We start from the raw sequence: 27,431 nt of genomic DNA, 5'->3' as shown, positions 1-27,431 counted from the left end.
GACCATATGCTGGTGCGGTTGGCCCAGGGTTCCTCCTAATGCAAGACAATACTAGACATCATGTGGCTGGAGTGTGTCAGCAGTTCCTGCAAGAGGAAGGCATTGATGCTATGGACTGGCCTGCCCGTTCCCCAGACCCTGAATCTGGGACATCATGTTGAGCATTTACATTTTTCTGTACATGGACATTTATCATGTTAATCTCGCCTACCTCCCATCCACACATTGTATATAGACTGCCCACATTTACATTTTTACATTTAACTCTGTGTTGTCTGTCATTTAGCAGACAAATGAGAACTTGTTCTCTTACCTGGTTCCAGAGTGAAATAAAAATAAATAAAAAACATTTTTACAAATTGGTGCGTTCACCTTATGACATCCAGTGGAACAGCCACTTTACAATAGTGCATCTAAATCTTTTAAGGGAGGGGGAGAAGGATTACTTTATCCTATCCTAGGTATTCTTTAAAGAGGTGGGGTTTCAGGTGTCTCCGGAAGGTGGTGATTGACTCCGCTGTCCTGGCGTCGTGAGGGAGTTTGTTCCACCATTGGGGGCCAGAGCAGCGAACAGTTTTGACTGGGCTGAGCGGGAACTGTACTTCCTCAGTGGTAGGGAGGCGAGCAGGCCAGAGGTGGATGAACGCAGTGCCCTTGTTTGGGTGTAGGGCCTGATCAGAGCCTGGAGGTACTGAGGTGCCGTTCCCCTCACAGCTCCGTAGGCAAGCACCATGGTCTTGTAGCGGATGCGAGCTTCAACTGGAAGCCAGTGGAGGGAGCGGAGGAGCGGGGTGACGTGAGAGAACTTGGGAAGGTTGAACACCAGACGGGCTGCGGCGTTCTGGATGAGTTGTAGGGGTTTAATGGCACAGGCAGGGAGCCCAGCCAACAGCGAGTTGCAGTAATCCAGACGGGAGATGACAAGTGCCTGGATTAGGACCTGCGCCGCTTCCTGTGTGAGGCCACGTTGCACCACAGACTGTCCAGGAGTTTGCGGATGCTTTAGTCCAGGTCTGGGAGGAGATCCCTCAGGAGACCATCCGCCACCTCATCAGGAGCATGCCCAGGCGTTGTAGGGAGGTCATTCAGGCACGTGGAGGCCACACACACTACTGTGTCATTTTGACTTGTATTAAGGACATTACATCAAAGTTGGATCAGCCTGTAGTGGGGTTTTCCACTTTAATTTTGAGTGTGACTCCAAATCCAGACCTCCATGGGTTGCTAAATTTGATTTCCATTGATAATTTTTGTGTGATTTTGTTGTCAGCACATTCAACTATGTAAAGAAAAAAGTATTTAATAAGAATATTTCATTCATTCAGATCAGGGATGTGTTATCTTAGTGTTCCCTTTATTTTTTTGAGCAGTGTATATAAGTTATGTAAATTATTATGAAATGGCTAATTGTGAGGTTAATAACTCTGATAACATTTACATTACATTTAATACATTTGATTAATACATTTGATAAATAGCTTCATTATTGGCAACAATACAAGCGTACCTCCGGTCCTCCTTATCTTCGCAAGCTCCCTCTCAAACTGAACAGGACATCAGTAGGCCTAGTCCGCACGTAGATATTTAATTGTAAAAAAGTAAATATATATATATATATATATTTTTTTTACATATACATGTATATATGTATATATTTTAAATATATTATATACATTTATATTATATATTTGTATATATTATATTTATATATTATTTATTAACCTCACAATAAGCCATTTTATAATAATTTTCATAACTTATATTACTATGAAGCTGCAGCCGCAGAGATGGACAGCGCATGGGTGCTTAATGTAGGCTAATTCGAGAAGGCCTAATTCATTTAAACAGTCTTCATTTTAATTTGACTTCAGGCTACTAACAACAAGGGTTTTGTGTTGGAGCCTATTTCTTCCTATTCAAGAAATAAGAAGTTGGCCTACCTGTTTGACAGATGAAATGATAGTCTAGTATCCATAGATTTTGTCAGCCAATTCCTTCAGTCACCATGCACTCCTTAAATATCTCAGTGAACTGCTTGGTGTGTTAAGTTAAAACCAGGGATCGAATTGAAGGGGTATGAGGGATTTGTGGCTTTGGTTAATGCAAATGGCCAAACGCATAGGCCTAACGTAAACTCACCCAATTCCTACAAATGTGCGCAACCGCAACATTCAAACGAGGCTATAAAGAAAACTAATGCGACTGTAGCGACTGTGTTGTTCAAAATCCGGGGTGTGAACTAGGTTTCTATTCAAGCGTTCATCGACATGGTAATGCCTCATGTATTGGAGAAAAGTTGAAAAAACAGACCCTCCGTTACATAACGTACAGCACGCATAAAGCAACTATTTCTGTTTTACAATCTCTCCACCAAGTGTAGTGTAACAGTATAACTTTAGACCGTCCCCTCGCACGAACCAGGGACCCTCTGCACACATCAACAACAGTCAACCTCGAGGCATCGTTACCCATCGCTCCACAAAAACCGCGGCCCTTACAGAGCAAGGGGAACTACTACTTCAAGGTCTCAGAGCAAGTGACGTCACCGATTGAAACATCCGTTACAGTAGCACCTCTATCATCCTTTAAAAACAAGAAATTGACAGTGACGGGGGTAAGGGGGGGGGTACCTAGTCAATTTTTTGTCATCATTGCATGCAATAATCATTCTCAAAGCCGCTGTTTACTTCTAAGATCACTTTAGCACCGCCCTAAAAACCCGATTCAAATTCGACACAAACCTTGAAATAGGTATGTAATGACACATTATATAAACTCTTTATAGTGTTTTATTGACATTTTAGAGGCAATAAGGTGATAAGTTGGACAGATCAAGTGAAAAAAATACATTTTCCCACACAACATCTCTCCTCACTATCACGCATTAGTTTCGCTTCCCCACCCGCCATTTTTAAAAAGACCTGACGGGGCTCATTGCCTGCTTGAATTATGCAGAAACAAGCAGTGTTTAGGTCATGTAATCGATTCTGTTGGAAAGGGGAGAAATTGTGCTTTACAATGGAATTGACATTACAGTTGATCTGGAAGTATTACGTTTTTGGGGCGCTAAAATATGGGCAATTGTACGGACCAAGGCGATGTACAAGTATACGTGAGTTTACGTTACCTCTTTAAGATTTAGAACAGATTTGAATGGATCTGATTATATAAAGTGACATATAACAACGCTTTATTCCACAAAGCTTTATGCTAGAAACAAGCTGTAAAATGCCAGGAAAGACGTGACTCCGATGCATACGAGATATCTTAGGTTTGTTTCTATAAGATTCAGAGGCTGCACTACAACCTATAGCCAACGAGACAAATAATTGATTTTGCTTGGGAAGTAATGTGTGATTCTGTCACTATCAATTTACGTTCGACATTTCAACAGGGTATTAAATAACAAGTCAGGAGCAAGCCAGGTAGCCTAAAGAAACTAAATGAATTATTTAGGCTATATTATTATTTTTAAGAAATACATTGTGAAGCATTTGTGATACGCTACAGGATGTCAGGAGTGCATATGCCCAGAACGGGTAAACCCGAGTGGCTTGTAGTCCGATGTAGAAGAAGAAGATGAAGGAACTTTGGAAATATATGGAGGGGGAATACAGTATCCTTAAAGAGGGAGTTTGTTTTTATTGATCTATAAAATATATGACACACACAAGACACAAGTCTTTTCAGTTGCATTTCTTGAGGAAAACTCCCAAGTGGTTCAGCAGTCTAAGGCACTGCATCTCAGTGCTAGAGGTGTCACTACAGACCCTGGCTCATTTCCAGGCTGTCTCACAACCAGCCGTGATTGGGAGTCCCATAGGGTGGTGCACAATTGGTCCAGCGTCATCTGGGTTTGGCCGTCATTGTAAATAAGAATTTGTTTATAACTGACTTGCCTAGTTAAATAAAAAAACTGAGGTGAAATCACCGAACAAAACAACAAACATATTCACTAAACCCAGCCCCTTCGGGCTCAGACAATATTTTCCCGGTGTTATGATAATGGACAACACCTCCATCTATTGGTTGCGTCGGGGACAACATTTGTTGACAATTGTAGCTAACACCTATCCCCTTTTTCTAACCTTAACCTCAATCTCCTAACCGGCTACGTTATTTCACCTAACCTGCTGTTAGTTCTCCTAACCTTCTACATGAATCCACCTAACCTGCCACGTTAATTAAAAACTTACCAGACAAGCTAAATGCCTTTTGTGCTCGCTTCGAGGCAAGTAACACTGAAGCATGCACGAGAGCACTAGCTGTTCTGGATGACTGTGTGATAACGCTCTCGGTAGCCGATGTGAGCAAGACCTTTCAGAAGGTCAACATTCACAAAGCCGCGGGGCCAGACGGATTACCAGGATGTGTACTCAAAGCATGCACGGACCAACTGGCAAGTGTCTTCACTGACATTTTCAACCTCTCCCTGACCGAGTCTGTAATACCTACATGTTTCATGCATCATTCTGATGGAACCAAGATTGAACTGTTTGGCCTGAATGCCAAGCGTCACATCTGAAGGAAACCTGGCAGCATCCTTAGGTTAAGCATGGTGGTGGCAGCATCATGCTATGGGGATGTTGTTCAGTGGCAGGGACTGGGAGACTAGTCAGGATCAAGGGAAAGATGAATGGAGCAATGTACAGAGAGATCCTTGATGAAAACCTGCTCCAGAGTGTTCAGGACCTCAGACTGGGGTGAAGGTTCACCTTCCAACGACCACACACTCTGGAGCACACTGCCAAGACAATGCAGGAGTGGCTTCGGGACAAGTCTCTGAATGTCCTTGAGTGGCCCAGACAGAGCCAGGACTTGAACCCGATTGAAAATCTCTGGAGAGACCTGAAAATAGCTGTGCAGCAACACTCCCTATCAAAACTGACAGAGTTTAAGAGGATCTGCAGCGAAGAATGGGAGAAACTCCCCAAATACAGGTGTGCCAAGCTTGTAGCGTCATACCCAAGAAGACGCTATGCTGTAATCGTTGCCAAAGGTGCTTCACAAAGTACTGAGTAACGGGTCTGAATATTTATGTAAATGTGATATTTCAGTTTTTTTATTTTCAATACAATTGCAAAAACTTCTAAAAACCTGTTTTTGCTTTGTCATTATTGGGTATTAGGTGTAGATTCACGAGGGGAAAACACGGTTGAAACCGTTTTGAAAAAGTCAAGTGGTCTGAATACTTTCCGAATTCCATGTATGTTTGCCGGGACTCTTTCATTCAACACACCTTGTAACTCTTCTGTACAGTAGCAGTGCGTGGGTAAAAGCAGTGGGTAAGTCAAGTTTCTTCTATGCCACTGTGATATGCAAGAAGGCAGAGACAACAAAAATGTATAAGAAGGCTGAGAAAACAAAAAGTTTCATCACAAAACCAGAGAGCAACATCTGCCCAGTAAAGTCTACAAAGCAAATATCGCATGTAACAAACAATTATATGACCTACAGCATGGTCAAGCAAGTTAATGTTTTTGACCGTTTACTAATAACAACTACTGATTTTAGAACCACAGAGTTACCTCAAGTCAGCACAAAGACAACAGGAGCACTGCCTCTGCTATTCCAGCACCGTTTAAACATTTAAACATTATCCAAACAACAAGACTGTATGCTTAGTGTAATACATTGAAAACAAACTTAAAGATACCAAAAACAACGAAGTCCAATCAATGCTGCTAAATAGCAACATTCTATGGAACTGCCCCCACAATTGACACACCGCATTTTCCACCAATACTACACATTCCTTTGTCCCATGCCCTCCTGCACACTTCTGACATCTCGGAATTGTCATATGAAACACCTTAGTGGGTTCGGCACAAAGGCTCTCACTGGATAACTGATATATCCTAACATGACTTTATCAGGTAAATATTCAAAACTCAAAAGGACAGACAAAGTCTTCTTGGTTTCACCACACTCGCCACCAGGTCTGCGTCACACCAAACGGCAACCATCAGAGGGAATTTCCATTTCAGTTGTTCCACCTCAACAATTAACGCCACCCCAGTAATCACACCTTTCAAAGGCACCCTGCTCCGGAGAGCAAAGCAAGTTACAGGTCTTGTCGTTAGTCGCGTTACACTAAGCGCCCCCTCCCTCTGGACGGAAGAAACACAGAAAATCATCACAGGAGCAGATTGTGGACTATAGGAAAAGGAGGGCCGAACAGGCCATTAACAGGATGAAGTGGAGTGGGTTGAGAGTTTCAAGTTCCTTGGTGTCCTCATCACCAACTGGTCCAAACACACCAAGACAGTTGTGAAGAGGGCACAACAACACTTTCTCCCCTCAGGAGACTGATAAGATTTGGCATTGGTCCCCAGATCATCAAAAAGTTATCCAGCTCCACCATCGAGAGCATCCTGCATCATCACCTGGTTTGGCAACTGCTCGGCATCTGACCGTAAGGCTCTACAGAGGGTAGTGCGTATGGCCCAGTACACCACTGGGGCTAACCTTCCTGACATCCAGGACCTATATACTTGGCGGTGTCAGAGGAAGACCCAACAAATGGTTGAATCCTCCAGTCACCCAAGCCATAGACTGTTCTCTCTGCTACCGCATGGCAAGCGGTACCGGAGCGCCAAGTCTAGCACCAAAAGGCTCTTTAACAGGTTCTACACCTGTTGATAAAAGGATATTAGAAGGGTGAGCCGGTTAAGGATCGATTCAGACCAGGTGTTAAAATTGTACGACAAGCGACAGTTTATTTCAGAGGGAGAATATCTGGTACACGTAAATACGGCTCTTCCGTTAGTTCGTGTTGGAACAGCAGGCAGAGAGAGCGTAAACAGTCAGCACAGCCCTTATATACGTCACAGAAAGTAGGTTGACCCTAGGAAGATCGGATCTCCGGATTGGTTCAGCTGGTTGTAGTCTGTAGTCTTCCGCCATTGGCTCAGTTGTCTGTCCGTCATCGTAGGATCTTCTTCGGGCACACAGTGTTCGGTTACATAGGAGATTATGTGTGTAATGTGGGAGCTATCCTGTAGGGGACCCCACAGGCTTTACTGTGAGTTGTAGCCATGTAATTAGCAGTAAGTTAGTCACCTGCATACGAAATAGCAATTCCTTACACACCCAAGCCATAACCAGACTATTTACATTGACCCCCCTTCGCTTTTTTTTTGCCTGTTCTACTCGCTGTTTATTATCTATGCATAGTCAAATTACTTCGACTAACCTGTACCCCCACACATTGACTCGGTATAGGTACCACCTGTATACAGCCTTGTTATTGTTATGTAATTTTCTTGTGTTACTTTTTGATTAAACAAAAATCGACTTTAGTTTATTTAGTACATTTCTTGAACTGCATTGTTGGTTAAATCAAATCAACGTTTATTTGTCACGTGCGCCGAATACAGCAGGTTACGTATACAACAACCTTACAGTGAAATGCTTACTTACAGGCTCTAACCAATGGTGCGAAAAAAAGTAAGCATTTCACGATAAGGTGCCTACACCGGTTGTATTCAGCGCACGTGACAAATAAAATGTGATTTGAAGTCCACTTTGAACTGCTTTCACCGATTTTAATAGTACCCAATTTATTTTCTACCCGGCCTGAGACTACATATGGATCAGCCAAACGAAAGGGAAAAAAAAAAAAAAATGTCACTCCCACTGGGCCCAAATCATGCGTTTTCTCCATGCTTCTCTTCTATCTTTACAACTTTTTCCCTCCGGGCTGCATGTCTCAGAGGACACGTCTTAGCGAAGGGTCAATTGGTCCAGTCATTTTAATATACGCATAATTGGATGCCCTGCAAAGCCTCCAATACCCCTGCGCAGGCGCAAATCACTGTCTGTACGCGTCCGTTCGTTTCCATGGTTGCCTTTCTTCAGAACTGGAGAATAACATTGGTGAGTGTCTTTTGACATTGTATAAACCAGTCGATAATACCAGCGTCTCTCAGCTTTTAACATTTTCTCTCACGCTAATAAACTGTCTAAACCGTTTTAGATAGACAAGCAAACCATAGTTGTTGGTGGTTGTTGCCTAGGGGAGCAAGAAGCGGAGCAAAGCAAACCCAGTTCAGTAGTCAACATAAAGTGACACGTTTAATTAGAGAATCAAATGATAGTATAGGCTAACGTTAGTTCATGAGCCAGACACCCTAAATTGGGCGGTCGGGCACACTTCGTGTGATGATGTCTCATTGTGATTTTTTTTTTATGTCCCAGTGTTGTGCGAAAGCATTGGGAGCTTGCTGTGTGTTATCGCTCTTTCTTTCTTCCATAAGTTACCTATTAACATGGCTGGCAAAATTTCAAACGTTACAATTTATCTACACGTGCGAAAAATGTGCTACAGAGGTAAGGTTAGATACTAGTCCTCTGTTATTTTCAAGGTTCTGAACAAAGTGTTGAGTTTGCTAACTAATTCTCCACAACAAGTAAAGTTGAAGGCAATGTCCGCTTCTGACAGCTAACGTTAGCAGCTAAGCCTAAGAAATGTGTGAAAATATCGCGAATATTCTATTCTGAATATGTCATTTAGCTTTTTGATACAGAGGTTTTTCAAGAAGTGAACAAGCAGCCATCAGTAAAGTAAACATCTGTGCACACCTACTGTACTGTAATGAAAGCAGCATACTGACAGTGACAGTTCAACTACAACCAAGCTCTCAACTTTTTCCTCAGCACAGCAGTACAAAATGGAAGGTAAAAAGGGACCTGAGCACGGAAAGACCTATGTCAGGTTAAAGGATGAACACAGGAAACCCTGTCCACTAAAACCAGAGGTTGGTTTAAGCCTGTGGGACGCCGCTGAATCGGACACAGAGAGCTTGGTCCAGGAGAGGGACTACCAGCTTGAGCTTCAGAGGCGAATTGGTGTTGAGTCTGGTGACCAAAAAATGACACAACCCCAAGAGGAAGCCACAGATGGCTCATGTCTAGATGAGGGGGAACTTCATGTCTATGATAGTCTCGAGGTTTCACCACCCAGGCAGAACAAAAAGAACATCCAGCAGCAGAGCAGAGACAAAGAGGTGTCCAGGTAGGCCCTAAACCTTTGCTTTATCACCACTGCTATATGGTGATGGTTATACTGTCATCGTAACCTAAGCAAACTGAAAACTAGAGTGCCCTGTACTACTGCATGGAAGTAGGCCTACATATAAAAACAACCAAAGTAGGCCTACACAATACACTTGCAACTCATGTAATAGCTTTGTGAGGACCATTTTCATCTGCCACATCAAACAATAGTGTAGAAATCAAGTCTTGAACCATGTTGTTCACATTTTTTGCATGACTCAGCCTATACTTAATACTGTTAGGATAACCGTCTGTGTAGGAGAATGAAAAGTAAATAGGTTTGCGATCCAGAAGGGGTAAAAAAATAGATTTCTCATAAGACATTGTGCTGAATATCAATGTGACTCTTCAACAAATGTGTCTAATGTTCAAAATGTATTTACAAAGCAGGACATAAATATTTGTCTCATGATGCAGATACAAAGAGGCAAAAACACCATTCATAAATGGTCTGCCAAAGAGATTCAGTCAATCTGCCAAGTTCATCCAAATTCTATTATGCATGGGATGGATCCTGACAGATTCTCAGCCATTGGAAATAGGCCTACAGTTAATGTGACCGGTGTAGATGCATAATGTCAAGTAGGCATTCATATCACTGGCAATAGGCCTAAACATTGTTATCTTATACACTGAACAGAAATATAAATGCAGCATGCAACAATTTCATAGATTTAACTGAGTTACAGTTCATATAAGGAAATCAGTCAATTAAAATGAATTCCTTAGGCCCTAATCTATGGATTTCACATGACTGGGAATACACATACAGTGCCTTGCGAAAGTATTCGGCCCCCTTGAACAGGCTGAATAATTTTGCACGCCCAATTTTTCAGTTTTTGATTTGTTAAAAAAGTTTGAAATATCCAATAAATGTCGTTCCACTTCATGATTGTGTCCCACTTGTTGTTGATTCTTCACAAAAAATACAGTTTTATATCTTTATGTTTGAAGCCTGAAATGTGGCAAAAGGTCGCAAAGTTCAAGGGGGCCGAATACTTTCGCAAGTGACTGTATACATCTGTTGGTCACAGATTCCTTTAAAAAAGGTAGGGCCATGGATCAGAAAACCAGTCAGTATCTGGTGTGACCACCATTTTCCTCATGCAGCGCAACACATCTCCTTTGCATAGACTTGATCAGGCTGTTGATTGTGGCCTGTGAAATGTGTCCCACTACTCTTCCATGGCTGTGTAAAGTTGCTGGATATTGGGGGGAACTGGAACACGCTGTTGTACACGTCAATCCAGAGCGTCACAAACATGCTCAATGGGTGACATGTCTTGAGTACACAGGCCATGGAAGAACTGGGACATTTTTAGCTTCCAATAATTGTGTACAAAACCTTGCGAGCATTATCATGCTGAAACATGAGGGGATGGCGGCGGATGAATGGCACGACAGGATCTTGTCACTGTATCTCTGCATTAAAATTGCCATCGATAAAATGCAATTGTGTTTGTTGTTCGTAGCTTATGCCTGCCCATACCATAACCTCACCGCCATCATGGGGCACTCTGTTCACAACAGTGACATACGCAAACCGCTTTCCTACACGACGGAATACACGCCATCTGCCTGGTATAGTTGAAACTGGGATTCATCTGTGAAGAGTACACTTCTCCAGCGTGGTAGTGGCCATTTAAGGTGAGCATTTCCCCACTGAAGTCGGTTACGACGCCGCACTGCAGTCAGGTCATGAGGACGACAAGCATGCAGATGAACTTCCCTGAGATGGTTTGTGACAGTTTGTGCAGAAATTCTTTGGTTGTGCCATCCCACATTTTCATCAGCTGTCTGGGTGGCTGGTCTTAGACGATCCCGCAGGTGAAGAAGTCGGATGTGGAGATCCTGGGCTGGCGTGGTTACATGTGGTCTGCGGTTGTGAGGCCAATTGGACATACGGCCAAATTCTCTAAAACAACGTTGGAGGCAGCTTATGGTGGAGAAATTAACATTCAATTCTCTGGCAACAGCTCTGGTGGACATTCCTGCAGTCAGCATGCCAATTGCAAGCTCCCTCAACTTGAGACATCTGTGGCATTGTGTTGTGTGACAAAACTGCACATTTTAGAGTGGCCTTTTATTGTCCCCAGTACAAGGTGCACCTGTGTAATGATCATGTTGTTTAATCAGCTTCTTGATATTCCACCTGTCATGTGGATGGATTATCTTGGCAAAGGAGAAATGCTCACTAACATGGATGTAAACAAATTTGTGTACAATATTGAAGAGAACTACACTTTTTCTGCGTATGGACATTTTCAGGGATAATTTATTTCAGTTCATGAAACATTGGACCAACACTTATCATGTTGCTTGCATTGATATTTTTGTTCAGTATATTTTCCCAAAGTAGACTTTAAGACATTTTCAGTTTGGTCAGTAGGTGGCAGTAGTAGATCATAAGTGGCACCTCAAACGTATTTGTCTTCTTCTTGTGCATCTCAAAGGGTAGTATAGCCTATAACATTAGTGTAAGCATGTATTTTTTCCCATTGTAATGTTTGAACAAGCTGATCAGATTTCAGTTAAACTAGATGTGCTATTTATTCAAATCTTTACTGGAACATGTTATGTTGTACACTAAATCATAATCAGAAGTGTCCAAAATACAAATAGGCTACAGGGGAAGTAGGCCTACAGGGCATTATTTATTGATAATTATGTTACAACCAACTGTGATTGTTTTCAAATGAGCCAAGGCATTCCACTTTTTATTTAGCTTTTCTGAACATTAGAACAATTCAAGTGAATTATATCATTGTTGCGCTATTTACTTTAGGCAAATTAGTGCCTCACTTTTAATTAGGTCTAATCTGTTTATTGCATTAGAAAATACTGTTTTCAAGTACACAAATTAATCAAAATGAAGATTATAATACAGTGCTTATGTAAAATGTTATATGGAAAACTCCTGAAACAATAAAGCATTTTTCTCACTAAACAGCACATGGAAGATAAAAGATGAATAGCGTTAATTCTTCACTCAACAAGTGAACAAGGCCAATAATTGAGCCTGATGCACGCATTGGCAAATTAATTGAGCTGTCAGCAGACGTGTCAGGCTAATTTAGGTACTTTCCGAGTAACTGCCTTCATTTAAGGCAAATTAGATTTAAATTTTGTTGGAGGTTATCACAATAAGTGGTCACTCTGCTGTCCATTAACTGGCCAGCTCTTCATTGTCAACATGCCAGAGACCTCTCTGATGCAGGAATCTGAAGAGAGGACCCCCACATCTGTTTTTCACTCTCCCCATCTACAGGAACTGTTTCCTCACTGACCTCGCAATAATAATTTCACCCTAAACAGAGAGGGGCTATTCTCTCATTGTTGGTTCCGGGCAAATTGATGCCCGCCAAATGAAGATCCACTTCACCACGTAGGCACACATTGTTTCAGTGAAAATGACCATGGCAGATACTCACAAAAGGGTCAATTTCAGATTGTCTGCCCTGAGAACAGTCCCAATTTCCCAGCGTCATAGTCTCATTGATCGGCTCTGTCCTCAAAGCCGGGCGTCCACATTCACAACAGTGGGCATTTCACACCCATGTATAGCCTACTCGTCATTCAATCAATGAATGTCCCCATTCAAGCACCTCTATTCATCCAGTGCAATATTTTTCTGTTTACCTCGTGATTTCTTTTGAATGCTGATAAAGAAACACGTTTGAACATTTTCCATAATCTCTTTTTACTTCCCCCACAGTTCAGTTTTTATTCTTACACTGTTTCTTGAAATCAACCGAGTACATTTTGTTGCGTGTTTGGTCATTATCTCGACTACTATATAATAGCCTATGGGTGTTGTTTTGTGCACGGTAAAGAAGACGTCGCCCAGCTGTGTTGTATCCATAATAAATTCTCCACCTTCTCCAGTCATTACTGAGCCATCCCTTACCCTTTTGGCCTCATTGAGTGAAGTGCCCTACACCTAGGCAGCCCCGGGCAGGGGCATCATGAGATGAGGAGTACGCTTCCCCTCGTCCGCCAAGCAGCACAACAAAGAGGCACTCTGCTAATTATTTTAATGAGATCTTTTCATCCCCGTTAGAAGGGGCACATTAGGTAGCAATTTCAGTCCATTTTCTAAGCTGAAAATTCCCATTTGTGAACCATTCGCCAGTAGTAGTCTTCAGGCACTCCCTCATTATTGGATAAGGAGATGAAAATATGAAGATTACGTATAAATACAGGCAAATAATGTGCTGATGTCAAATTCAATTTGGAACAGTGGCTTGTCTGTTCAAAGAAGGACTCACTCTCATTGTTTAAGGACACCATCAGTATTGTTGAGGTGTACAGTAACACCTATTGTACTGCTGACCTCTCAAAGCTTGTTGGGTTTTTCGTAAAATCTTTATTTTCAGGAATGGAGGCCTACTTGGTCCTAATACTTTTGTATTCAATGACAATAATAGGATCTTCCATTTCTTGCAATATATTTTATTTCATCATAGGCCAGCCTATTGTACCTTTTTATGATGTTTTAATCATTCACATTGGTCTTTCCCATTATAGTGTTCTGATTTAGGTTGGTCACTAAAGAAAATGCAAATTCCACTAGTCATGTAAATATTCTACTAACGCCTCTATTCTCAAACTTTGCAGACAGATGCACTACGATGACACCTACGCAGAATTGCGCTACGATCCCAACTGGAGGACTAATCTTGAGGGAGCTCGACAGTTCGACAAGATGACCCCACCACTTCCCCTCGAGGAAGAATCCTACAACTCGGATGAACAATCTGAGGAGAGCCATAGCGAGAGAGGACAGGAGCTTTCAGGGAGTGGAGGATACAGATACATATTTTCCTGCAGTCCAGCTCTTGCAGAGAGTATGACTCCAGAAATCACAAGTAACGAACTTCAATCTAAACACCCCCTAACGTCTTACCACCTCCCCCCACTGCAGAATCAAGTTATCAGAGAGGTTTCACCTGCATTTTCCTACCACCTTCATCAGAACCAAGTTATAGGGGATAGCTTGCCAGAGTCCACCCACCCAAGTCCTGGTGTGCCATCTGAAAAAGCCATGGAAAGAATCCCACACCAGAGAGTCAAGGCCAACCGAGGTGTGAGGAATCCAACCAATGCCACTGGTGGTGAAATCCATGCTAGCTTTCCTGACCTGGAAGACCGTTACAGGGAGACACATGACAGAAATGATAGAGCTTTTCAGATTTACTACAATCAAGAGCAGTACGGACAGGCTAGTGGGACAGTGGCCGAGAAACAGTTACAGAATTCGATGTCCTCTAAATCAAAGGGTTCGCGGCACTTGTCCAGCAGAAAGCCAGACATACCAAGGGAGGACATCATTGAACGCAACAGAGTGACACTGGGGATCAACGCAGCCAAACAGGGCTCGTACCTGAGGGCACATGCACAACAGAAGGAGGTGAAATCAGACAGCAAAAATCAGGTAGGCTTATGTGTTGATAAGCTGTGTTTCTGAATTTGTGGTTGTGTATGAAGGCAACCACAGGTGGCCTCCTGTTTATTCCAATTATTTTTGCCCTCCTGTTGAATAGGCAGGTAGCCTAGCAATTAGAGCGTGGGGACAGTAACCGAAAGGTTGCTTTTCCAAATTCCAGAGCCTGCAAGGTGGAAAAATCTGCCTTTCTGCTCCCCGAGCGCCGATGACGTGGATGTCGATTAAGGCAGCCATCCGCACCTCTCTGATTCAGAGGGGTTGGGTTAAATGCGAAAGACATGTTTCGGTTGAATGCATTCAGTTATGCAACTAAGTATCCCCTTTCCCTATTTTGTAGTTTAAAAACTAGCCACTAGGAGCTGCACAAACATACTGTAACTCTTAATCTCCTTTAAAGGAATAGTTTATCCCATATCCAAAACTCCCAAGTGATTCCATACTCTGTCCCTGGAGTGCAGAACTGAGACCGCTGCAAAAACGGGTCATGTGACTATGCAGGCCTCACTCTGCTTCGTTGTCAGTGAATGCAGGATTCACAAATCTGTGGACAAATTCATAGTTTCTTTGAAAGTGTACGGTCGAATTAGCTGTTTTTGTCAATAGTACTATCGGTTTGGAGTCTGGAAATATGTAATTTTCCACCTAAAACGTGCAATTATTTTATATAGCGGACTGCCACAGCAGCGAAAATAGGTAACAACTGCACTTGTGGGCACCCTCATGAGGGAGACCCTGCTATGGAGAAATGTCACGATATTTTGGAGCTGTTGCGAAAGTTGATAAAGTTAGGACTATCGCAGGTAAAGTTAATTATGCAAAGTGGAAAAAGAGATGGCAGCAAGAGCAAGCTGGTGTTTGGCCCCTGGCTGCACTTTATATAGGAAATCAAGGGAAGAAGTTTCACAGTTTTCCGGTAAAAGATAAGCAAAAGATGGTTAGTAGCAGTTAGAAATAGTAAATACAATGTGGGTTACATACTCCTGCAGCCAACCTTACATCGCTGTGTGTGTGTACCAAGCACTTCAGCGACTATGCATAGGAACAAGATATGCAATCTGAAATGATGGGGACAGAAAACCGAAGGATACTTATAGATACAGCTGTTGCTACTGTATTTCTATGGACTGGATCTGGCGCAGTGCCAAAATACACAGCGTGTTTGAGAAGCGAAAGCGACAAAGCAAGCGTGCAGAGGTATGTAGTCTAGCCTGATCCTTTGAGTTTGAGGTGTTCTTATTGTGTTATCAGACCAGTGGTGGTCGGTGCTGTTTAAGATGAGGGAGGATAATGGCCTTATTTCTATTACAGCATATTGGATGACTGTCATTCTTATTCCATTCACCCAGTTCAATGTAATATCGAAAGGTTTAGGCTACTACATGATGCTAAAATTTTCCCTATACCCATCATGAGGTTGCTACAACCTAGCCTATGAATGAAAGTTTACGACGTAGGTGCACAGGTCGAGAGAATTTTGAGTAATCAAAGTGACAGACAGTGACACATTCAATATCTCCTTGCACACTCTTGGCTACATCTTGCTGATCTAGTTCTTTTTATCCCTGTTTCGTTCCGTTTGCTTCCGTTTTAAGAAATGTTTTTCAACAGAATTGGCGGAATGAATACACCTCTGATCACACGCAAACACAGTTCACTTTCATAGCAGCCACATGAAAACAGCATGATTACTATGCTCGTTGTATATATTATTCCTTCTCGCTACTATCTACACGCTGTTATCCTTTCACCTTTTCCCTTCGCTTGTGGACTTCAGTGCATCACATCAGCTTTCCAAGCCAAACCTTCATATCATGACCACTAATGCACTAATGCTACACACAGCCTACATCGTTGTCAAATCATAGTCAACATAGATACTAGAACTAACACGTTAGTAAACCCTCTACATTCATGCATTTACACCGGCGGGCCCTGGTGGCAATAAATTAACAAAACCTTGACTTGGGAGCGTTCCAGAGCCATAGCCAGCTAGCTAACATAGCGTCCCTCTCTATTTGAGCCGGGTGTTTGAGTAGGCTAAACTAGCTATCTGCATTGTTAGCTAAGTGAAGGTCAACGTTTTAATTTTTTTTTTTTAAATACAACCAAATATAGCTCTCTCTCGCTATCTTGCTTCTCCTTCATTTTGGAAGAAATTAATTAGTTCAAAACTGTTCAACTATTGTATTTCTCTCTCTTTGAGTCAACTACTCACCACATTTTATGCAATGCAGTGCTAGCTAGTTGTAGCTTATGCTTTCAGTATTAGATTAATACTCTGATCTTTTGATTGGGTGGACAACATGTCAGTTCATGCTGCAAGAGCTCTGATTGGTTGGAGTACTCCTCTGGAAGTTATCATAATTACTGTGTAAGTCTATGGAAGGGGTGGCAGGTACCCTAGTGGTTAGAGCACTGTACTAGTAACCGAAAGGTTGCAAGATTGAATCCCCGAGCTGACAATGTTAAAATCTGTCATTCTGCCCCTGAACAAGGCAGTTAACACACTTTTCCTAGGCCGTAATTGAAAATAAGAATTTGTTCTTAAGTGACTTACCTAGTTAAATAAAAAAATTTTTTTTTTTAAGTGTGTGAGAACCATGAAACTCCTAGGTTTTGTATTGAAGTCAATGTACCCAGAGGAGGACAGAAGTTATCTGTCCTCCGGCTACAGTTATGGTGTTACCCTACAGAGTGCTGCTGAGGCTACTGTAGATATTCATTGCAAAACAGTGTGTTTTAATCAATTATTTGGTGACGTTAATATATTTATAGTTTTATCTAAAAAAATGATATAATTTTTAATGGTATAAATTACATTAACTAAGGAGGATGGCCTCCCCTTCTTCCTCTGAGAAGCCTCCACTGATGTAGACATATAGGCCTAGGTGCTCTACAGGTTAGCATGTATTTATGACAAAGGGGGGGTTGAGGAGACAATAGACTGTGTCACCTTACATTGCAGAATAGAATATCTCAAAAACATTGGGATAAATAAACATAGGCTATATAGTGTTTTGGACAAATGTGAAAACATAAACCCACTAACCTCCACATAGAGGTTTATAATAAGAGATCATTCGGTGGCAGGGTAGCCTAGTGGTTAGAGCGTTGGACTAGTAACCAGAAGGTTGCAAGTTCAAATCTGTCGTACTGCCCCTGAACAGGCAGTTAACCCACTGTTCCTAGGCCGTCATTGAAAATAAGAATTTGTTCTTAAAGTTAACTGACTTGCCTAGTTAAGTAAAGTAAAGTTTAGCTACTTACTCGTTGGATAATTGTCCATTTGGCCCAGCTGGAATCTGTATTCCTTTTTGGAATACAGATTTTTTTACAAGACACCAGTGTTTTTGTGGGCAGCAAAAAATCCATGTGGTTGCGAAAGCAAACTAACTGCTCCAAATCAACAATAAGCTCCTCCATGTCTGTAAGAATTGTAGTCATGAATTCTAATTCTCTGCAGGGATGGATTGGGCCCCCGGCCCAGCTGCTGTTGCAGCCTCGGTTTCTAGAACAGAGGCTGCCGTCTGAAGTTCAATTTGCCTCAATTCTTCATCAGAATAGACTACTCTGGCTCAAATAAATAACACATCTAAAGCAAAGTTTGAAATGTGTTCTTCCCTCTTGTGGCTTTGAGTCTCTAGTGACTCTTGTCAAGGAGTTCAATTAGGCTACTCTTCCTCCTCACTCGTGACTCTTTCTTCATCAGACATGTTCTTGGTTGTTTTTTTGAGGGGTCACATGCGCAGTTGTGGAGGCAGTCGGCGATATAAAATAATCACAAATATTTAAGGTGGAAAAGTACACATTTCCTGACTAAAAACCAATAGAACTTTTGACAAAAATAGCTAATTTGGCCGTATGCTTTCAATAAAACAATGAAGTTGTCCACAGTTTGTGGATTTGCAAATCATGCATTCCAGGGCATAAAATGTACTTTTTGGTCTACCATCCACTGTTGCAGGTAGATTTTAAAATCTACCAGCCAGTCAGAGACACCAACAAAACACACACAATGGATGAGCATATTTTGTAATGTAACAAAACAATACAATTATTACTAGTAAGAAGTAATGTGGTATATTGCCGAATGACATTTTTTGTGACCTGAGTCTTTTAACCAAAATATCACAGATGAGACAAACATTTCCACCTGCCCCTTTAAGGGAGTGAGGTTACCATGGTAAGGTAACCTGCGAGGTTGAGTCTAACTAGTAGAAGTGTCTTTTCTTCCCTAGCAGTTAAAATTCAAACATAGAAAAACAACCTAGCTTGTGAATCTAACAATGTAAATAGCCAAGGACAAAGTCTCACTTCAGTAGACTTTCGTTTCAAGTAAATTAGACCAACTTTTATGCCTGTGCACAGCGCTTCTAAAAATGAACCTTTTACTGAGCTCTTCACATGCGCACAGCCCCCAGCCAGGCAGTGTTGCAGTGCGAGGTGGAATAGACTATGTAGGATTTGTAGTTCTTTGACCTTGTGCGATTCATTTACTAGCTATGAAACAAAACGTCAGAAATACTTTAACATTTTTATTTTACTATAAATGTGATCATAAATGACCATTTTTATTCACAAATGCGAGGGAATGCTCGCACTGTGGAGCCCTGACCACCTGCCAACATGGCTGGTGAAATGGACATCTTAACCGCCAATGCCAAAATCTACCCTCAATTGGCTGGTGGTGGGTGTTAATTTTAGGCCCTGATGCATTCACTGACAACAGAGCAGAGTGAGGTCTGCATCCAGCAACTTCACAAGTCACATGACCCATTTTTGCAGCTTTCTCAGTTCTGCACTCCAGGGAGAGAGAGTGGGAGAGGGCAAACTACACTGAACTAGCTCCAATGTATGACATCACTTGGGAGTTTCTGGATTTGAGTAACTTCTCCTTTACCCTAATCTCTACTAAACCCACTACCTGAAGTGTGTGTTGTGTAAATCAACAGGGCATTTAATTGTTTGTTCTGTATTGTTAATTCAAACGGGCTGAGGGGGATTAAGCAACAGACCTTTACATGTCAAATTGATTGTTTTCCCTCAGGAAGGTGCAAAAAAGCACACATGACGAATGGAAGGAGAAAGAGTCTGCCATGCCTTTCATTTCAGAAGCTTCCATTTCCTCTTAAAGGTATCAGCAGAAAATGGTCTTGGCCTAAAAGGGAATTTGTTTTTGCACTAGCCATGACAATATACAAAACTAAACACCACTTACACAAGAATAGACAATTTATTACATTTCTTTAATCTAATAATCTCACTGGTATAGTGAAGAACTAGTCCTATTCTACTCAAAGGCCTACAGAAATAAGCTATTTTACTGTTGAAAACTATATACAGTGGCTTCAGAAAGCATTCATAGCCCTTGACTTTTCCAAATGTTGTTGTGTTACAGCCTGAATTTAAAATGGATTACATTTAGATTTTTTGGTCACTGGCCTACATACAATAGCCCATAATGTCAAAGTGGAATAATGTTTTTTGAAATGTTTACAAATGAACTAAAAATGAAAAGCTGAAATGTCTTTAGTCAAATAGTTTAAATAAGTTTAGGAGTAAAAATGTGCTTAACAAGTCAAGTTGCATGGACTCACTCTGTGTGCAATAATAGTGTTTTAACATGATTTTTGATCTCATCTCTACCACACACATACAATTATCTGTAAGGTCCCTCAGTTGAGCATTGAATTTCAAACACAGAGTCAACCACAAAGAACAGGGAGATATTCCAATGCCTTGCAAAGAAGGGCACATAGTGGTAGATGGGTAAAGAAAAAAAACGAGACACTGAATATCCCTTTGAGCATGGTGAAGTTATTAATTACACTTTGGATTTTGGATGCTGTATCAATACACCCAGTTACTACAAAAATGCAGGCGTCCTTCCTAACTCAGTTGCCGTAGAGGAAGGAAACCACCCAGGGATTTCACCATGAGGCCAATGGTGACTTTAAAGTAGTTTCAGTTTAATGGTTGTGATAGGAGAAAACTGAGGATGGATCAACAACATGGTAGTTACTCCACAATAATAACCTAATTGACCAAGAGAAAAGAAGGATGCTTGTACAGAATAAACATTTTTCAAAACTTGCATCCTTTTTGTAACAAGGCACTAAAGTAATACTGCAAAACATTTGTTATGTTAGGGGCAAATCCAATACAACACATTACAGAGTACCACTCTCCATATTTTCAAGCATAGTGGTGGCTGCATCATGTTATGGGTATGCTTGTAATCATTAAAGACTGGTGGAGTAAAAAAAACATTTAAAAAAAAAAGAAGGAATGGAGCTAAGCACAGACAAAATCCTAGAGGAAAACTTGGTTCAGTCTGCTGTCCACCAGACACTGAGAGATTATTTCACCTTTCAGCAGGACAATAACATACAACACAAGGCCAAATCTACACTGGAGTTGCTTATCAAGAAGACGGTGAATCTTCCGAGTGGCCGAGTTATTGTTTTGACTTAAATCTACTTGAAAATCTATGGCAAAAACTGAAAATGGTTGTCCAGCAATGATCATCAACCAATTTGACAGCGCTGTAACACAACAAAATGTGGAATAAGCCAAGGGGTATGAATACTTTCAGAAGACACTGTACATAAAGAGATTGTTTGCTAGAACACCCACTGTAAACTACAGTATTATGTGCCATTCGGCACCTATTTGCTATTATACCAAACATAAATATAAACGCAACATGTAAAGTGTTGGTCCCATGTTTCATGAGCTGAAATAAAAGATCCCAGAAGAAGAATAAAAATATGCACAAAAACATATTTCTATAAAATGTTGTGCACAAAATTGTTTACATCTCTGCTAGTGAGCATTTCTCCTTTGCCAAGATAATCCATCCTTCTGACAGGTGTGGCATATCAAGAACCATGATCCTTACACAGGTGCACCTTGTGCTGGGGACAATAAAAGGCCACTCTAAAATGTGCAGTTTTGTCACACAACACAATGAAACAGATGTCTCAAGTTTTGAGGGAGCGTGCAATTGCAGGAATGTCGACCAGAGCTGTTGCCAGAGAATTTAATGTACATTTTTCTACCATCAACATCGTTTTGGAGAATTTGGCAGTATGTTTAATCGGCCTCACAATCGCAGACCACGTGTAACCATGCAGAGCCCAGGACCTCCACATCCAGCTTTTTCACCTGCAGGATCGTCTGAGACCAGCCACCCAGACAGTTGATGAAACTATGAACTGTAATTTAGTAAAATCATTGAAATTGTTGCATGTTGCATTTACATTTTTTTTTCAGTATAGATAATGATAATTTTAAAAGGTTAGGCTAATTCACACTCACGATGAGTTAGCCAAGGCTATGTCCTACAGACGGGTTGGTTGTTTAGCAACAAAACCGAGGCTTGCACAACTATGGGGCAAGACAGACGGTTTGGCTTAGATTTATTGACAACATGTAAACTATATTTCGTCTCCAATGTTTATTGACAACGTAAATACATTTTCACAATGAGTCCTTATTGTCTCTCAAATACATAGTTATAGTTGTTGGTTAGCTAGCTAGTGATTTTTAGCTATTGTAACGACCCTGGGTTTATAAGCGCAGATATAGACTCTGCCGCTGGAGCATGCTTTTGTTGATAGTGCGCTGGACTTCAGGTCGAGGGTTCGAGACCTACTCCCTGCTGTTTCATTACATTGGTGTCAGAAGTGATCGGACCTTGCATCCACGACAGTGCGTGGGCTTGGCCGATGAGCGCGGTCCTATAAGACGTTGAGTCGCAAACTAGCGCGAGGACCCTCTCTTTGAAAGGAGGGAGTAGTGTAACGACCCTGGGTTTATAAACGCGGATATCGACTCTGCCGCTTTAGCCTGCTTTTATGGCACAGTCAATAGCGCACTGGACTTCGGGCTAGAAGGTTGAGAGTTCGAGGCCTGCTCCCTGCTGTTTCATTACACTATATGACATGAAATCAGTAAAAACACATCAAAAGAAGACATGGTGTCAATAACAAGATGAAACGAGCCACTTACGATTCCCCACATGGTAGTTTCTTGTCATTCTTGTTAGCAATCTCACCATCCAGAATCACAACATGCTGACTTGTTGAAGCGTGCACATCGTTTTTGTAATGTTGTCAGCTAACCCATCTACACTACTCATGCAGTGAGTATAAGGCCTTTTTACTGTGGAATTGTACATATGGGCTGGACATTTTTTGTGTGTTTTTTATTCGTGGGGTTAGGTGTACTGTATGTGGCTGTCTTGGTGTTTTATTTATTGAGTTGCTGGTATTTAATACATATGATGCTGCCTGTGATGTGTTTTGTAATTCCATAATACTGACTTTAAATTCTGCCCAGCGTCTCTGGAGAGAGGTGATTTACATGTGCTGGGTCAATATTCAGTCTTGTTAACGTCCATACACTTCCTTTTTAAAAATCATAATATTAAGGTGAGATTGGCATTTATACGATGCAGACGAAGGCTTTGCATTGACCACAGATATTCCATTAGAAGTATTACAGAGTACTTGTATAGCACCTCATTGAAATAAATAAGGATATGTGAAATTATTTTTGTAGCTGGTTTTCAAATGCATAAAACATTTACAGTGCTTTGCAAAAGTATTCATACTTCACATTTTATTGTGTTACAAAGTGGGATTAAAACTGATTTAATTTCAAAATACCGTAATGTCAAAGGGGAAGAAAAATAAGATACTTTTTTAGATTAATGCATATTAGATAACTAAAATATAGTCTTTGCATAAGTAAAAATAAAAAATAAAAAAATTCAGCCCCTTTGTTCAGGCAAGCCTACATTAGTTCAGGAGTAAAATTTGGCCTAACAAATCACATAATAAGTTACATGGACTTACTCTGTGTGAAATGATAGAGGTTGGCATGATTCCTCTGCCTCCCATACATACAATATCTGTAAGGTCCCTCAATCAAGTATTGAATTTCAAGCACAAATTCAACTAATCTTTAAAAAAATGTTAGTATTTTTATGACCCTTTGACATTACAGTATTTTGAGTAGATTGTTGACCCCAAAAAATACAATTAAATCCATTTAATCCTACTTTGTAACGCAAAATGTGAAGAAATCCAAGGGGTATGAAAACTTTTGCACGGCACTGTATATGAGAAAACAGACTTTTAGTTGAGGCGACAACAGCAATTGGCTGTTGAAATAAAGGCTAGACAGTGTCTTAACATTACATGATCCAACACAGATGCCTTAGTATTCACACTCTTCTGATTTGTTGTGGGGGGGTGGCAAAAGCCTTCTCTAAACGTATCAATTGTGTTCCTATATATTAAACATGATGCCAGTCTAAATGGTCTGCTTCAAATGTATGTTATCTTTTGAATCCTCTCAATGGCAAATATGAGTCAGATTATAGGCTTCCTTTCCTTAATCATAATATTTTAACATATCTTCCTAGTTCCTCCTTATATCTTTTTAAATAAAAGAAAGTAATAGGCTACATTTTTCTATCGAACCAGACTGATGCCTGTCCATTTTATCATCCAAGATATGAATATCTAATTTCTTTGTCGACTCACATGGAAACTACAGAATATGCAGCAGCGATCTCTGACCTAGTCTGGGAAATTAATTTGGCAGGAGCAATGCCGTTTTCATTTGCTATCCACTCTGAGAAGGAAAAGGGAGCCATGTCTGCCTATCTAGTGCCTATTATGAGTTGATCTGTACAGCAGTAGCTATTAAGAACATCAGAGAGGCATGGTTACCAATAGCCTTTTAGATATCCCCCTGCACCTGGCACAGGGGAATAATTGGCTGAGGACGGTAGCCTGCTCCCTCTGTGCTGGGGTACACTGTATGCTTACCCGTGTAGCTATATCACTAAACCCTTTTCCCCCGTCTACCATTTACTAATCTGAGCCCCTACGCCTGTCACAATGTCTTGTATCATCCAGATTAGCATAGTCAAGAGCCGTTAGCATTGTGGCATGTAAACAGAGCTAGGCATTCTCCCTCCCCTAAACTGTCTGTTTTGCCAGTCTCCTTTGACTTAGCGCGTTGTTTTCTCATTGCTACTACTACTAACCACACAACATATTTTACTCGACGGGTGACATTGTGGATAAAGATTCCAGTCACCAATTTGCATGCATTGTATGCTAAATTGAATTTTAATGCATTCGTTTGAGAATGATCAGGCTAGTTTGTGTTACCGCCTCCTTGATGCAATCCAGCACCATGAAATTAAGCAGTCCAACATTCTTAGAACATTTGTATAAGGTTTAGTTGTTGTATCATTTGTATAAGGATAACCTATTGGCGCAGATGGAGGCTCAATTTTCAAACAGCAGAACAAGTACAAGTCATTATATAATGATTACCAGGCCTACTCATTCTTTTCTGATATGATTTTTCTGCTGCATATTGTGCGTTTCCTTCTCTTTCTCCACAATCTCCTTCAAAAGAAGCCAATTCTCTAGACAAATCGCATCAGTTTCACCACCATCATTATCCAAGCCCAGCTAACCATGCTCTTTATGCTCTCTTTAAAAGGCCCCATTTGATTTTTGACAGACAAGACTGTCTGAATCCAACTTGCATAATTAGCAGTGTTATTAAAATGTACACAATCTTGTAATGCGGCAACCTTGTAGCCGGCGAGTGTCAGGAGCAACGATGGGCTCCAGCAGTGGTCCCCTTTGATAAAGACAGAAGTAGCAGCAGCAATCTTCAGCTATTGCACTCAGCCCGCTGAGTCCCTCGCCTGTCTCTCAGGCCCTCACTTCAAAGCCATGGGACATAATGTACAATCTCTTAATAGTTTTAGACCAAAGCTTCCCGGGGGCTCTCGGCCACTGTATAGCCTACCTCAGTGTAAACACCTAATCAAGATTGCCTGGGCCTGGCCACAATAGCAACCAAATAGCAATCCAAGATCCGCGGCCCTTTGAAGTCTTCATTGCAAAAACTGATGTTTCCTGGGCAGCTCAAGGTAAAATGGCATGCCCAATTGCCTGGAATTTGTTGTGGCTCGTCTCGCCTAGAGGAGGGCAATTACGGGCCCCAATTTAGCAGAATAGATATTACACAGCTTACAATGCTCAAAATGCAATTTGGCTTAGATCATTTGGCTCCAATTGATTGGGATTTTTATAATGGGTGACAAAAGGCAGTGTCAGGGGGCACGGGCAAAGGTTGTGGTCCTGTCTTGCCATGGGAAAGCTGGGGATTGAGAGGTGGGTAGGTGGATACTGTCATTGGTGGAGTCATTGACACCTGTTACTGATCTACACACAAAACAGCTGCTGCTCCACCAGTGTCAGGCTTGGGGACAGACAGGACAACACCTGGACCATTAGACAGCCTATTAAATTACTAGAGGGTCTATGTCATAAATCCTTAAAGTTCCAGGATGGTATGAAAATGGTAGCCATATTGGTCAGGGAGAAATCCAAACCAGTCTAATTGGAATTAATGGCAGTAGAGGCATCGTCTTGATTTTACTTACAGGAAAATAAAAGTAAGGCATGTGATATATCAGAAATTGTGTAATAGATTTATTGTCAACCTAAAATATTGCCATATAATTATAAATAGTTTGTACAGGTTTTTCACCAATTTTCTGTATAAATAGCCTCTAAAATACGTGTAAACAGGCCATACATGTCTATATTTCTGTTTTCTTGGAAATATGTAAGTGCTCTCATATGATACAATATCAGTACTTGTTGCATTTACAACTTGTCTAAGTCCTATCATCAACTGATTTCAGACAATGTACCGCTGTGGAGTGACAGCATTATTTGAATGGAATGTTGGCATATTGGCAGTTAATTAGAAAAATCTATGGAATCATTACTCTAAAACTGGCTGGCTAGATGGCTAGCTAACAAACATACAGTGCAGATACATTCTTGAAATTCATTATTTTACACAATAACTTATCACAGCACTGGCAAACCATGATTGACCAACTCCCTGAACAAAATGGCTAACCTTTATCCCATCATAAGAAGGTTCATGTCCATTCTAGTATTCTAATTCCTAATTACAGTGGGGCAAAAAATATTTAGTCAGCCACCAATTGTGCAAGTTCTCCCACTTAAAAAGGCCTGTAATTTTCATCATAGGTACACTTCAACTATGACAGACAAACTGAGAGAAAAAAAATCCAGAAAATCACATTTGTAGGATTTTTTATGAATTTATTTGCAAATTATGGTGGAAAATAAGTATTTGGTCACCTACAAACAAGCAAGATTTCTGGCTCTCACAGACCTGTAACTTCTTCTTAAAGAGGCTCCTCTGTCCTCCACTCGTTACCTGTATTAATGGCACCTGTTTGAACTTGTTATCAGTATAAAAGACACCTGTCCACAACCTCAAACAGTCACACTCCAAACTCCACTATGGCCAAGACCAGAGAGTTTTCAAAAGACACCAGAAACAAAATTGTAGACCTGCACCAGGCTGGGAAGACTGAATCTGCAATAGGTAAGCAGCTTGGTTTGAAGAAATCAACTGTGGGAGCAGTTATTAGGAAATGGAAGACATACAAGACCACTGATAATCTCCATAATCTCTTCACAATTGGTGGCTGACTAAATACTTTTTTGTCCCACTGTATATGATCTGGACACTGTCAGGATCACCTTAAGTTCTATGTGCCAAATAATCAACACCTAACTTAGTTACAAAACCACCCCTCAAATGTCAGTATTTAAGCGGAATAGTTTTTCTGACATTTGACATTGAAATGGTAATGATACGATATAAGCCTAGTTTTCTCTAGTTTCACATTGAGAAGTTATGCTACTGCATTAACTGCATAACCTACTGCATAACCTATTTAAATTTTTTGGCAGCCATTTCTTTTGCTGAATAGGCCATAACATCACATGAACCAAATCCCACCATGATAGTAATTCTAAAATGTCAGTCTTCTTACCAA

At 41.0% G+C, this 27,431-nt stretch overlaps 1 protein-coding gene across 1 annotated transcript in view; it reads left to right on the top strand.

The window, feature by feature from the left end:
- Positions 1–7,633: 7,633 nt before the first annotated feature.
- The window catches only part of jhy (junctional cadherin complex regulator), a 33,302-nt gene continuing 13,504 nt past the window's right edge, over positions 7,634–27,431 (top strand). Inside the window, exons 1-2 of the mRNA XM_029671355.2 lie at positions 7,634–9,016; positions 13,675–14,491. Of these exons, the coding sequence (XP_029527215.2) occupies positions 8,673–9,016; positions 13,675–14,491 (1,161 nt within the window). The 5' untranslated portion in view covers positions 7,634–8,672. The remainder of the gene's footprint in view (positions 9,017–13,674; positions 14,492–27,431) is intronic.

Source organism: Oncorhynchus nerka, linkage group LG10 (assembly GCF_034236695.1).
Source record: "Oncorhynchus nerka isolate Pitt River linkage group LG10, Oner_Uvic_2.0, whole genome shotgun sequence".
Taxonomy (NCBI): Eukaryota; Metazoa; Chordata; class Actinopteri; order Salmoniformes; family Salmonidae; genus Oncorhynchus; species Oncorhynchus nerka.
The sequence above is the reverse complement of the archived record's forward strand: the minus strand, read 5'-3'. Positions and strand labels throughout refer to the sequence as shown.